At 37.7% G+C, this 13,080-nt stretch overlaps 1 protein-coding gene across 1 annotated transcript in view; it reads right to left on the reverse strand.

Annotated features, from left to right (window-relative positions):
* LOC109056039 (ras-related protein Rab-10) overlaps positions 1-11,220 on the reverse strand; it is a 20,158-nt gene extending 8,938 nt beyond the window's left edge. Inside the window, exons 1-2 of the mRNA XM_042778282.1 lie at positions 10,592-11,220; positions 1,754-1,814 (exon numbers count right to left, since the gene is read on the reverse strand). Coding sequence (XP_042634216.1) covers positions 1,754-1,814; positions 10,592-10,718 — 188 coding nt within the window. The 5' untranslated portion in view covers positions 10,719-11,220. The remainder of the gene's footprint in view (positions 1-1,753; positions 1,815-10,591) is intronic.
* Between the last annotated feature and the right edge of the window lie 1,860 nt (positions 11,221-13,080).

Consider the following 13,080-nt stretch of genomic DNA (forward strand, 5'->3'; position numbering starts at 1 on the left):
ACCATTCAACTTCGAATTGATTCCGTAATCTTCCGGTAAGCAGTAGGCTAACTTTACGTTCGCCAGCGCATGACGATGTTTTGATTCAGACTGCACAAAGAGAAGAGGAGAAGATATACGGGTCCGTTGTGAATGTGTCTGTGAGAGCAAATATAGTGTAGTTACAGTAACTACAGTAGGTGCGTCAGAAATGATTAAACCAGAGGGGACATGTAAATAAATGTGAGCTGAACAAGCACTTTTTTTTCTTCTTTTTTATATTGAGAACATTCTACATTGTTAAAATTATATTTTGGTATTATTTATTTATTTTATATGTAGCTATTCATTTAACTTATTTTAATGTTATTTTCAATTCATTGACATGGTTTTGTGGAATATTGAATTTGTTTGGTATAGCTCTTTTACTTCAACTGGAAGTAAGTAAAACTGTTAAATGTTTAAAACCAGACTGTTTTTTGATCATTAAAAAATATATACTTTTGATGTGCAATTGTTTAGTCATTGAGACTGTAATCTAAGGCTTTTTTTAACATAATCCCTTCTGGAAAAATGGTTTATACAGCCCACATACATAGAACAGGCAGAATTTTGCTATTGAATGTTGTTTAAGTGTAGTTTATAGGAAATGGGTCTAATATCCAGTTTATTTTCAAAATCAAAATATCGGCTTATAAATCGGCTCTTTTCGAGTTAATATCGGCATCTGCCCCCAAAAATCCATATCGGTCGGGCTCTAAAAATTACCCCATGAGTTACTCACCATCAAGCCATCCTAGGTGTATATGACTTTCTTAAGACAAATATAATTCGAGTTATTTCACAAAACGTCCTGGCTCTTCCAAGCTTTATAATGGCAGTGAATGGCTGTTGAGAATTTTGAAGCAAAATAAACTACATCCATCCATCATAAAAAGTAAGGGGGGATTTCGGAGGACTTCGATATAAGCCAAGAGGAAATTGGTTTTCCTTTGCTGTAAACAAAACTTGGTTCTCGCAAAACTAGCATATTCTCACTGGAGCTCGTGCTAAGCCTGCGTCCTTCATCAGCCAATGAAACGCCACTCTCTCATGAACGCACGTACGGCAGATAGCAGAAGCTAGACTATGTTTTAAGTTTTAAAAATTTATATTTTTCTTACACAAACTCATCAATTCACTTCAGAAGGCCTTAATTAACCCACTGGAGCCGTGTGGAGCACTTTTTATGATGGATGGATGCACTTTATTTTGCTTCAAAATCTTGACCACCATTCAGTGCAATTATAAAGCTTGGAAGAGCTAGGGCATTTTTTAATATAACTCCGACTGTATTCGTCTGAAAGAAGAAAGTCATTTACACCTAGGATGGCTTGAGGGTGAGTAAATCATGGGGTAATTTTCATTTTTGAGTTGTGCAAAGAATTTGTGGTATTTAAACTGTTTACATTGATGTTAAAATTATATTGTCAGATTTCTGACTTATGTAATACTACAGTAAAAAAATAAATAAATAAATAAATATATAAATAAATCCGGTCCACTTTTTTAGCAAAAATTATAGTTTTACTTTATTTTCCTTGAAAGTACATGAAACGTTGGTTATATCATATTCAGTTTTTAAATTTATTCAAGTATGATTAAATTTTTATATAAATTTATATTTAAATCTAAACTGATTTCACACACAAAGTATTGTTTTATCGCAAAGCACCATTATGTAATAATGCATTTTAGAAATATGAACTCATGCAAAAACACATTCAGTACTTACCATATCTGTAGCTTTATCTTCTTTCCTTGCAATTCAACTGTTTTGATCTTAAAATCGATTCCTATAAAGACAGAACAAAAAGACAGAAGTTGAAGAAAGACACTTTACATAAACAGCATTCACAACCTATTTTAATTCTGTGAGTGAAACAGAATGTTCAATGAGAAAAAAAGTTGAACCACTGGAATTTTGTGCACTGGAAATTGATCGGATCCACCTATGCTTTCCATACTAGAAGTCAGATCTGAATGTGAGTTTGCAGTGGATTGTAGGGGATCTACTCTCCTCCTGAGGCGCTTTTTAGGAGGCTTATTCATCAGGACGTTGAGGCTGAAGGTCAAGACAGAAGGTCCAAAGCTTCTCCACATATCCCAATGGCTACACTACTTTTCAAGTCGATTGTTATTTACCATTATTGCAGTAACCTTTAGTACATAAACTAGCTTAAAATTATTCTGTTAACTACTGGTAACTTGGTAAGCTTGCATTGTGTATAACCATAGCCTACAGCAATGACTAAATTATCCCACAGCCTAAAAACGAAAGTTGTTTCTGAGGAGGTTATTACATTTGAATTATTACAAAGACAAACATAATTTCTTAGTTTGAAATAACATACACTGATTAATCATACACAATAAGATCAGGAAGGAGTGGGAAGGAGGGTCATTTTTACATACTGTTGATTTCCAGGTGTTCACAACGTCGTCTTAAGTGACAAAAAGACAAAGATGAGTAGCCTACTTATTTTTTGGCATGCTGAATTTTCATTAGTCACTCTGTAAAAGTGTGGGATGCGCAGGCATACATTAGTTTGTTGTAAAACCTTCTCAACAAAAACTGGACTTGTGCAAATTTTCCTCTAAGGCTACTAGCGTGGGAGAAGCTTCTCCAAATGAGAAACAAACCTTGGCATTCACTGTGACACAGAAAAGAGTCAAGAAAATGCTACATCTCTATCATGTTTATTTTAAAAGCAAAGAAAAAAAGAATTAAACCACAAAACATGAGGTTTTATAGAGACTCGGGCGGCTGAACGTAGTGTCACAGTGTTTGTTCATGTAGATGATGTAGGGTAGAGAGATCTCTCACTAGCAGCGTGTGTTGTTGAGACTAGCACAGACCAACACGGACAGGACAGGCAGAATGGAAAGGTTCATCTGTGAAACTGCTGAGAGTTTAATGGCACAGTAAAAGCATTCAGACAGAAACTCACGCTGGAAAATGTCCTGAACTGATCGCTGGTCAGATACTGTGTTTGTCCTGCTGCACAACTTTATTGGTGAAGTTTGCAGAGAGACTTGGTCTAGTAAGGGAGTCCCACAACACCCTAGCAACCGTGAGCAATGTTCCAAAAAAAAAAAAAACCTTAGCAACCACATAGTGACAACCTAAATCACTCAAAACACTTAAGAAAACACACCTAAAATGCTCAAAACACTTTAGTAGTAACCTAAATAACTCAAAACACCTTAGCAACCGCATGGTACAAAGATATCTCAAAACACCTTAGCAACCGCATGGTAAAAGATTAATAACTCAAAACACCTTAGCAACCACATAGTAACAACCTAAACCACTCAAAACACCTTAGCAACTGCATTAACAACTTAACTCAAAACACCTTAGCAACCACAGAGTAACAACCTAAATAACTCAAAACACCTTAGCAACCACATTAACAACTTAACTCAAAACATCTTAGTAACCACATAGTAACAACCTAAACCTCTCAAAACACTTTAGAAAACACACCTAAAATGCTCAAAACACTTTAGTAGTAACCTAAATAACTCAAAACACCTTAGCAACCGCATGGTAAAAAGACAACTCAAAACACCTTAGCAACCGCATGGTAAAAGATTACTAACTCAAAACACCTCAGCAGCCACATAGTAACAACCTAAACCACTCAAAACACCTTAGCAACTGCATTAACAACTTAACTCAAAACACCTTAGCAACCACAGAGTAACAACCTAAATAACTCAAAACACCTTAGCAACCACATTAACAACTTAACTCAAAACATCTTAGTAACCACATAGTAACAACTTAAACCTCTCAAAACACATTAGAAACAGCAGTAACAACCTAAATCACTCCAAACTCCTTAGCAACCACATAACAACCTAAATTACTCAAAGCACCTTAGTAAGAGCATAGTAACAAGCTAAACCACTCAAAACACTTTAGAAACACATAGTAACAACCTAAACTGCTCAAATCAACTAAGAACAACATAGTATGTTCTAACTAGGGGTTAAACAGTACACAAAAATGATGTTTCCGTATGTTCCTTAATTTTGAGGCTTAGTTTGGTACATAGTTTAGTTTTATTTATTTTTTTAAATTGCTTATTTTTTTCCTTTTTTTATTAAACAGCAATTTACTGAACAAATTATGTCTCTTTAAATTTAAAAACAATGCTGCTGTAACACACTCTTCATACTGCAGTTTACGGTACTGTTGTATATTAGGAAAGAGATTTCAAGTGCTTCCAATTTTGGATGCAAAATGTATATTTTACTCAGAATTATTGCAAACCATCTGTTATTAGTGTATGTGTGCGGTTCTTCACTTACTGTCAGGATGATCCTTTATGCAAAATGGAAATTCTAGCGTGACTTTCTAACATTCACAGATAAAGGTACAACTGTAAGATGCAAGTTATGCACTAAAAAAAACATGTCTCAAATGCATTAAGCAGCAAACACATCTGACAGGAGAGCAAGCCGCTTTAAGTGCATGAGTTACTTTGAAGCCCTTAATATAAAGCACACCTCATGTTTAGGACAACTTAAATCATGTACTTTTCCCACAGCAGCTTATCCCGATCCTCCATTATTTTTCTGACATGTTCATGGACATGCATGCCGAACCGAAAGACCTGTACCCAAAATGTTTGTTGTGAATACGTCCACCATTACACCCCTAGCTGCACTAAGACTGACCAACATATTTAGCAGTAATGCTAAGCAGAACTCCAACCGCACACACATACACACACAGCTGCACTATGGGTGGGATCCGCTTTATGAAATGATACACAAATGAGCAGCCAAAGACTGAGTCACTCTCACACAATACACACAAGCCACAGCAGAGACAGAACAGAGCTAGAAAGAGATACAGAGAGCATAAAACGAGAAACCTCTGCTGATGTGGACGAGCATGAGAATATAAAAAGAGTGTGAAAGTTATAGTGGAGGACACACACTCATAGATTTACCTCTGGAAACAACAAAGGATTTTTGACTGGACCCTAACACTCACTCACACACACACACACACACACACACACACACACACACACACACACACAGCAGTCGGGTATTTTGGGCTTTAAAAGCAGAAAGTTCGAGCCAAGCTAAAGCCACATACAGCTTTAAAGGAACTATTCATCAAATATGACAACTCTGTTATCTTTTACTTAACCGTCATGTCGTTACAAACCTGCATGACTGGAATGCAAAATAAGATTTTGCTACTCCATTTGATACAATGAGGACTAAGGATGTCATTTTTTGGCAGAGCAGTTGATGATAAAAGAGCAGCCTGGATATTCTGCCCAACATCAACAAAGGAAATGAATACTCTGGTTTAAAGTGACATAAGGGTGAGTAAATGATTTCTGTAACAGTTTGAGAAGCCTGGATTTGGCCACTAAATGTGAGGCTGGTTTAAAACTTGGGTTATACTAGTTCTGAACACAAAAGCCATGGAAGGGTTCCTGACAGTCATCCAATCAGACCCCTTCCCATGAGCCTCTGCAGCTGTGGGGCTCCTAAAGGGTCCAGAATGAAGCTCCACCCAACTGAACCAAGATCCTGTCAATCAAAGAAAGAGAATGCACTAGTGCCAGACAGAAAGAGAAAAGCAAGAAAATGCTTCATTAGTCTCATTTTATGCGTTTAGAAGTTTATAAGAGATTAAATTAAGAGTTTAATAAAGCAAATATGGTTAAGGTGTGTGTTTGTGTGTTTGTGTGTAAGGTGATCTTTCTCTTGGGACTGCAGGGAGTTTCCGGTGAGTATTTTAAGGCTCTGAACTATAGAAAGAAGGAGATGGAGAGAGATAGAGAGAGAGAGATGCACTTCAAGTCAACATGAAATGACATTCATAATCCATATTATTTCCGCAAAGTGACAAGATGTCGAACAAAATGGAAGGTTGGACTTTATTTTATCCATCAGGAATTGAATTTCACAGTCAAATGTTATGAAACAATCTGTCATTGGTCAAAACTTAAGTGGCAATAAAAGAATGCTATTTCAGAGATGTAGCATTTTTACATGTTTATAACAGATTGCCAAGAAAAATAAATATAGACTACTATTTGGAGCAACATGGAGAATAATAACACAAGAGTGCAAAAAAAGTAGTCAATTTTTATTACGTTTATTTAAAAAAAGAAACATTAAAATAAAGGAATTAATAAAATAAAAGAAGAACTGGATTAGAAGAGAAATTTATGTAAATCCAAATTCTCACTCATCTGATCACTTAAACCACTGTTTCCATGCTGACATAGTTCACAACTTCCACCTGATCGCAACAGGAAGCCACAGGTGTGATGTGGTCACCTGACACTCCATGAGCAGTCATGTGACTCACAGCACAGAGATAAAAACACAGTCGTAAAGGTCACACACACACCCTTGTCTGTCCAGAAACCAGGTTAATATTTGTTTTCATTCCTAATCATGATCTTTTCTAGGTTTATCAGTCTGAAACATAATCAGTGACGACAACTTTATTCAACTTCCATGTGCCATTAAAAACAAGCTAAGTTACTAATACTCAATGAACCACAGGATGTCAACAGTCATTTAAGAAGCAGCACACACACACACATACATATATATATATTGTGCCATTAAAAACAAGCTAAGTTACTAATATTCTTTGGAATAACATTCACAGGAATACACACATACATATATATATATAGACTTTTTCTTTGGAATAACATGCGTTGAGGAATCATTCACAATAAATCTTAAATGTGTTCTTACATTAGTTACAGCCCAACATACTTATAAAAACATGAACTATTAAAGGGGTCATATGGCGTTGCTAAAAAGAACCATATTTTGTGTATTTGGTGTAATGCAATGTGATTATGCGGTTTAAGGTTAAAAAAACATGATTTTCCACATAATGTACATTACTGTTTCTTCTCTATGCCCCGCCTTTCTGAAAAACATTGTTTTTTTACAAAGCTCATCGTTCTGAAAAGCAAGGTGTGCTCTGATTGGCCAGCTATCCAGTGCGTTGTGATTGGCCGAATGCCTCAAGCGTGAGACGAAAATGTTACGCCCCTAAACACTGTGATGCTGTGTGTGCCTGATGGGTAGGATAAAATGTCAGGACACCGGCGCGATGAGACAAAACCAATAAAACCCATTACAAACAAGGCATTTGTTGCATCCAGTGGGGACAGAATTACTGATTAAAATGACTTGTACTGTGTTTTTACACATTGCGCTGGTATCACGCTTTGTAAACATAAAACCATGTCTGCATTTGTGATCTGAGAAACAGCAAGCTCTAACAGTTAATCTAAACTGCTCGAAACTTGCGTTTGAATCTTCAGCGGCAAATTCTTTACATATATAAACGTACTTACATACTATGAGTCAAAAGCGCCAGACTGTCCTTGCAAAATTGGAACTGCCCTACTTTATAGAAACAGACACCGGCATTGTAGGCTACTCTCAGAGGAAACAGTCCTCGTCCTCCGCAAAATGCACAGCACACATCTGAATATTTGGGTTGGACTGTTCTGGAACAGTGTTGTAAATACAACTTAACCACTGATTTCTAGTCGTGTCCTCTCTTGGAAGGCCAAACAAAGTAGCTTCGCTTTCACAATGAACACATCGTCTCCACGACATGACGCCGGCGGCAACAGCGAGAATAAAAGTTACGCCTTCTTTCTTTGCGTGAATATTAGGCCGGGGTTATGCAAATCTTCCCACATCATATAACCCCTTTAACAAAAATGATCAAAAACATATAACAAACAATATACAAAAGTAGAATATAAAGAAAATAACCTAAAAAACATTTAATAATAATAATAATAATGACATAAGGAGGTTGTGATGGACTTCAGGACAAACTCTGCTGACCACCCCCCACTGACCATCGACAGCTCGACTGTGGAGAGAGTCAGCAGCACTAAATTCCTGGGGGTAGGGCTGGGTACCTGTTTATTACCTGGGCTCTGTATATTAAATGCCGCTCCATTTGAAAGCAGGAGATGGCGAGTTAGCAGTAATCAGGGAACCGACTTTACTGATGAAATGCACAGGACAATCACATGCGATATATCGCCCAGCCCTACCTGGGGGTGCACATCACAGAGGATCTCACCTGGACCACCATGTCACTCTCCAAGAAGGCACAACAGCGGCTACACTTTCTCCGCCTGCTGAAAAGAGCAAGTCTACCTCCACCCATCTTCACCACATTCTGCAGAGGAACCATAGAGAGCGTGCTGACCAGCTGCATCACTGTATGGTATGGGAACTGTAGTGCAGCAGACCGCAAGACCCTCCAGCGGACAGTGAACACAGCTGCAAAGATCATCAGTGTCCCACTCCCCTCCATCCTGGACATTTTCCTCACATGATGCTCCAGTAAAGCCAGCAGTATCGTGAAGGACCCCACCCATCCCTCCCACAGTCTCTCCCAGCTCCTACCATCAGGAAGACAATACCGGAGCATCAGAGCCTGCTCCGCCAGACTGCTCAACAGCTTTTTTTTTTTTTTTGTGAGAGACCACACTCTTCTGTGAAACCACACAAAAACCCTATATCTTGTGGAGTGTGGAATATCTCATCTTCTACCCCGAACCTTACCACATCACAGAAAACTGTCTGAAACATTCTTTTTTTTGTGCAATTCTCCTCTATGTGCACTAGACACTTTTCACACACACTGCTGTGTGTGTACATAATCCCCCAAAAGACTCAAATATGTTTACATGCTGGTGCACTACAAATCATCTTGCAATATTCCCCAGCCTTCTGCTTGACTTACAATGTTTCTCTTTGCACATGTTCAGTATTATGTGAAGCATTCGTATAGTCTATATATTTTTCCTTTTCAGTCTATGTATAGGTAAACATTTATATATAGTAGATTCATATTCAAAATCTGTCAGTAGGTTAGTTGTGTATAGGTTTATACCATGGTCCTGTGAGGCATGACATTTCGTTCCACTGTATGTCCACACATGTAGCAGAATGACAATAAAGATCAACTTGACTTCACTTTACAATCTAGAACAGTTAATGTAAAATAAAACCTAATAATTTTGATTTAATGTGAACTTGAATACACCTTCAACAACCAAAGCTCTACAAACGTTGGGACATTTCTTCTTGAAAGTCAGACAAAATGTCAACGAAAGAGCATTTAGGATCAGTTCCTTTAGATAAAGGGACAGGGCCGGCTGTGTCTAAACTCGCCCCATGAACCGGCCTAGCACTGAGATCTCCAGTTACCCCTAGAGAAATGACCCTGCCGTACGTAAATCGAGTTAAAGAGCATCTGTTAAATTACATCTACCCACGCCGTTCTCAGTGAATATGTGTTTCCTGTGATCTAACAGGTATGGCATACTTCTTACTTTAACCCACTGAATTCACCTTCCAGGCATCTGAACACAAAGAAAGAGTGAGGACAGGAAGTACATATATTGCAACAATGGCATCCAAACATCTGTGTCAATCCGAACCAGCTAGCGGTCTATCATGCATTTACATGCACAATGATGCTTGTCAGGTGACAAATAATGAGAGGGTTAAATAAACTAAAGAAAAAGACTGATTACTTTCCATTTAAATGTGGTCTATTCATGATGCTCATCTCATTACAAAAAGTACCATGGTATTACTATGGATTCTAGACACCATCTATTTAAAAAGTACCTTGGAAAACCCCTGGCATAATAATACAGCACTTACTAAGTACACTGGCACAATGGCAGCTCAAAAGCAACGTACTTTTTTATAGAAGGGTAGAGAGATTGTTTGCCACTCTCACACCTGGCCACAACCCAAAATATACACACACTCAGACCATGAACATCCTATTTCAAACGTGCCTTTCCCATGATATCATACAGAAAGCACGCACGAGGTAGTGAAGTGACAGATTTAGCATAGAGAACACAGTTAGGCAAGCGTACTATCGGCATGAGCTGACTCGCGCATGCGCAGTGGCGCAGCCGATGACGCCACACCAATGAATTGTTTATGCTTTTTTTTTTTTTTTAAATACATTTAAAAATAACTCGTTGCTTAAAACCACCAGTGGATACAGTAAATATGCTTTGTTCCAGTTTGTTAACCGGTTTCACCCTCAGGGTGGTGGATTTTGGGGTTACTGCATGTAACAGGCCGCTTGAACCTTAAACGTTTAACTTAACCTAAACCATAAACAACGTATCGATCATCTCAGCCGGACAAAGTAGTAATTACATATTGAACGAATTACATATTAATACTTTGACTCATCTGGCATCAAAATACTATTAGTCAGTCAACCCGCATGTTAACGCAAAACTTTAGCCGAATAACCTCAACATCTGCATGCAATAATTTTAAGGTTGAAAGGAAGGAAGATATTTGTTAGCCTTCGGAACTCTGGAATATGATTCTGAATCAACCGATTTCAGGTGATTCACTGAGCTGATATGAATCGGTTAGCCGGTTAGCATGCTAAAGCCCAGAATCAAGGCCTAAGCAGCATATACCCACACATTTAACAGCATTTCTCAAGTAAAACAGTGAATAAAACCCTCGGAGCGGGTGTGATACTCGCCTATAGTGGAGATGAAGGTGGTGTTGAAGGCGTCGTCTGAAAATCGGAATAGCACGCAGGTCTTTCCCACCCCAGAATCACCAATCAAGAGCAGCTTAAAGAGCAGATCATAGGTCTTCTTCGCCATCGGAGCTCTTATAAACACACACTGACGAGAAACCGATAGAGACTGAGAGTGTGTTAAAGGGAAAGTGTGTGTGTGTGTTTCTGAAAACACACACCGGACAGTCTCTTCGCAGCTAAATTGTTTTGATTTCCTCTGTAGACTCTTTTTTTTTTTAACTCCGAAGGCGATATTTAAGATGTATGTTTCCTCTGAAAAGTGTGATGTTTGTTGTTTTTAATGTCTCTGTCTTTCTTTCTCTCACACTGTCGGGACAAAATGGCTCCTCCGCCCGACTCTCTTTCTTCAAACTAACGTTACACCGGCGATCTGATTCAAATGAAAGATATTCCGCTTCATCCCAGCGACGTCGAACCGCACAGATCTCGCTTGACAGCTGGATTCCGAACCGACAGCGTGTACCGGGTCCGTTGGAGGAGTTTAGAAGAGGGCAAACACAGTGACGACCGAACAACCGCCGTCGCCTTCGAATGGAGCCACCACGGCGACACCCTAGATTTCAGAGCCACGCCTCTCTTCCCGCCCCTACGTCAGAACCTCGCTTTGCGATTGGCCGAAGGCGCTGTTTTTCAAACCTATCTCAGACACTGATTGGACAGAGCGCTAACTGTCCGGAGACATAAGGGCATCATTGACGTAGCTTATCGGGGAGGGTGAATGCAACTGGCGCAGCACAGAGCCTGGCCTTTAACGACGCTTCGTGGCCATACAGTTAGTTTCCGTAAGCCCGGAGCAGCGCTGCTGGGTGTGATTGGGTCACCGTGACGAACCCAGATGTTAAGTCAAACCCGGTGATGTCAGGTCGGGCGTGGCACTTTTAGAATATTTCCATATCCTCCTGAGAACCATAAAAAAGTTTTGTGAATTTTATTGCTTTGGTGATTGGGTCACCGTAAGAAACAAACGGAGACAGCATTTTTTGGAAAAATAATTTACATATTTTATTCTATGTAACGGTTGATATATATAAGGCATGTAAAACACACAATATTTTATTTTTTTCATTCACCAATCAGTTTTTAGGTTTCAGGCTATTTTTAGCTAAACTTTGTACAAAGATGATTCTCTACTGTGTTATGAAAGATATAACAGAATGATTTGATATAGCCTAATGTACTTTATGGAATATGTGTGTAAATATTTGTATTCCCATTCTATACAGTGTATCATTGCATCTAATTTGCACATTAGTGTGTTCTTGGGGGGAAAAAACATAATGAAAAAAGAAGTGTTATAATGGGAGTAATAACTTGGCAACATTTTCATAAGAAAGTCTCATATTTCATATGAATAATGAATGATTAATGATCATTTATTTCCCTATTGACTTGTTGTGTTTTCCCAAAATGCCTGATTAACAGAATGTTTTTCCTTTTGTCATCTACAGAAGACATGTATGGAAATTATGCCCCGTTTTGTAACAAAAAGTCATATTCCGATTTAAAACCCCATAAAATTTTTCTGAGATGTTTGTTTACGACAAACAATTTGGAAATTAGCCAGATTTAAATGGTAATTACAAAACATGATCATATTTCCCAAAGAGTGCTTAATTATGATTATTATTTCAATATCATATTTAGAGAAGAAGGAGAGGGTGTGTTTATGATCAAACATGCTAACATTTGATATCAAAAAGCCCTTAATGTGCTCTGTACAGGACATCCAGACTTAAAACCATATGTATGGTCTCAGAGAAATTCACTAAAATATAATGTCCTCTACAGAGGACAAAGTTTATGCCTGGGTCCCATATATGACAGCGTGAAAGTTATCCATAATGCTGAAACGTGGTATTGCACGTTTAGGAATACCATAGTACTGTCATGGTATTTGTCCAAACGATCATGTGCTTATAAAAACATGATGTAACCATGTCCTTTGCTCATTTAACATGGTTTTCCTTTGTACTGTGCGGTAAAAATGCAACAGAAGAACATTTTGGGTTCCCTAAAGAACTTTTCTGCTCAATTGCTTTGGCTCAATAAGTATAATAAGCTATATAATAATTAGTTATATATAATTTTTTTTTTTTTTTTTTAAACCAGTAAACTTGTGAAACACAAAAGCATATAGATATAAAAAAAAAGTAGAATAAATATTACATTTGTTCAAAACAAGCATTTCCATGGGTTGACCACCATGGTTAAAAAAAATAAAAAAAAAAAAAAAAAAAAACATTAAAAGTTTTATAAGTAAGAATAATTTTTTTTTGGTTGGTTTGTTTAATTTATTGATTAATTGATTTTTTTTTGAGGTAGTTAATAAAATGTTTCGGTTGAGTTGCAACATTTTGCAGACATGCACTATACGAGAAATAACTTTTTCTTAGTGTGAATAAGGTATCAATAATCTGACAAAAAAA

This window comes from Cyprinus carpio, chromosome A20, assembly GCF_018340385.1.
Source record: "Cyprinus carpio isolate SPL01 chromosome A20, ASM1834038v1, whole genome shotgun sequence".
In the NCBI taxonomy this organism is placed as follows: Eukaryota; Metazoa; Chordata; class Actinopteri; order Cypriniformes; family Cyprinidae; genus Cyprinus; species Cyprinus carpio.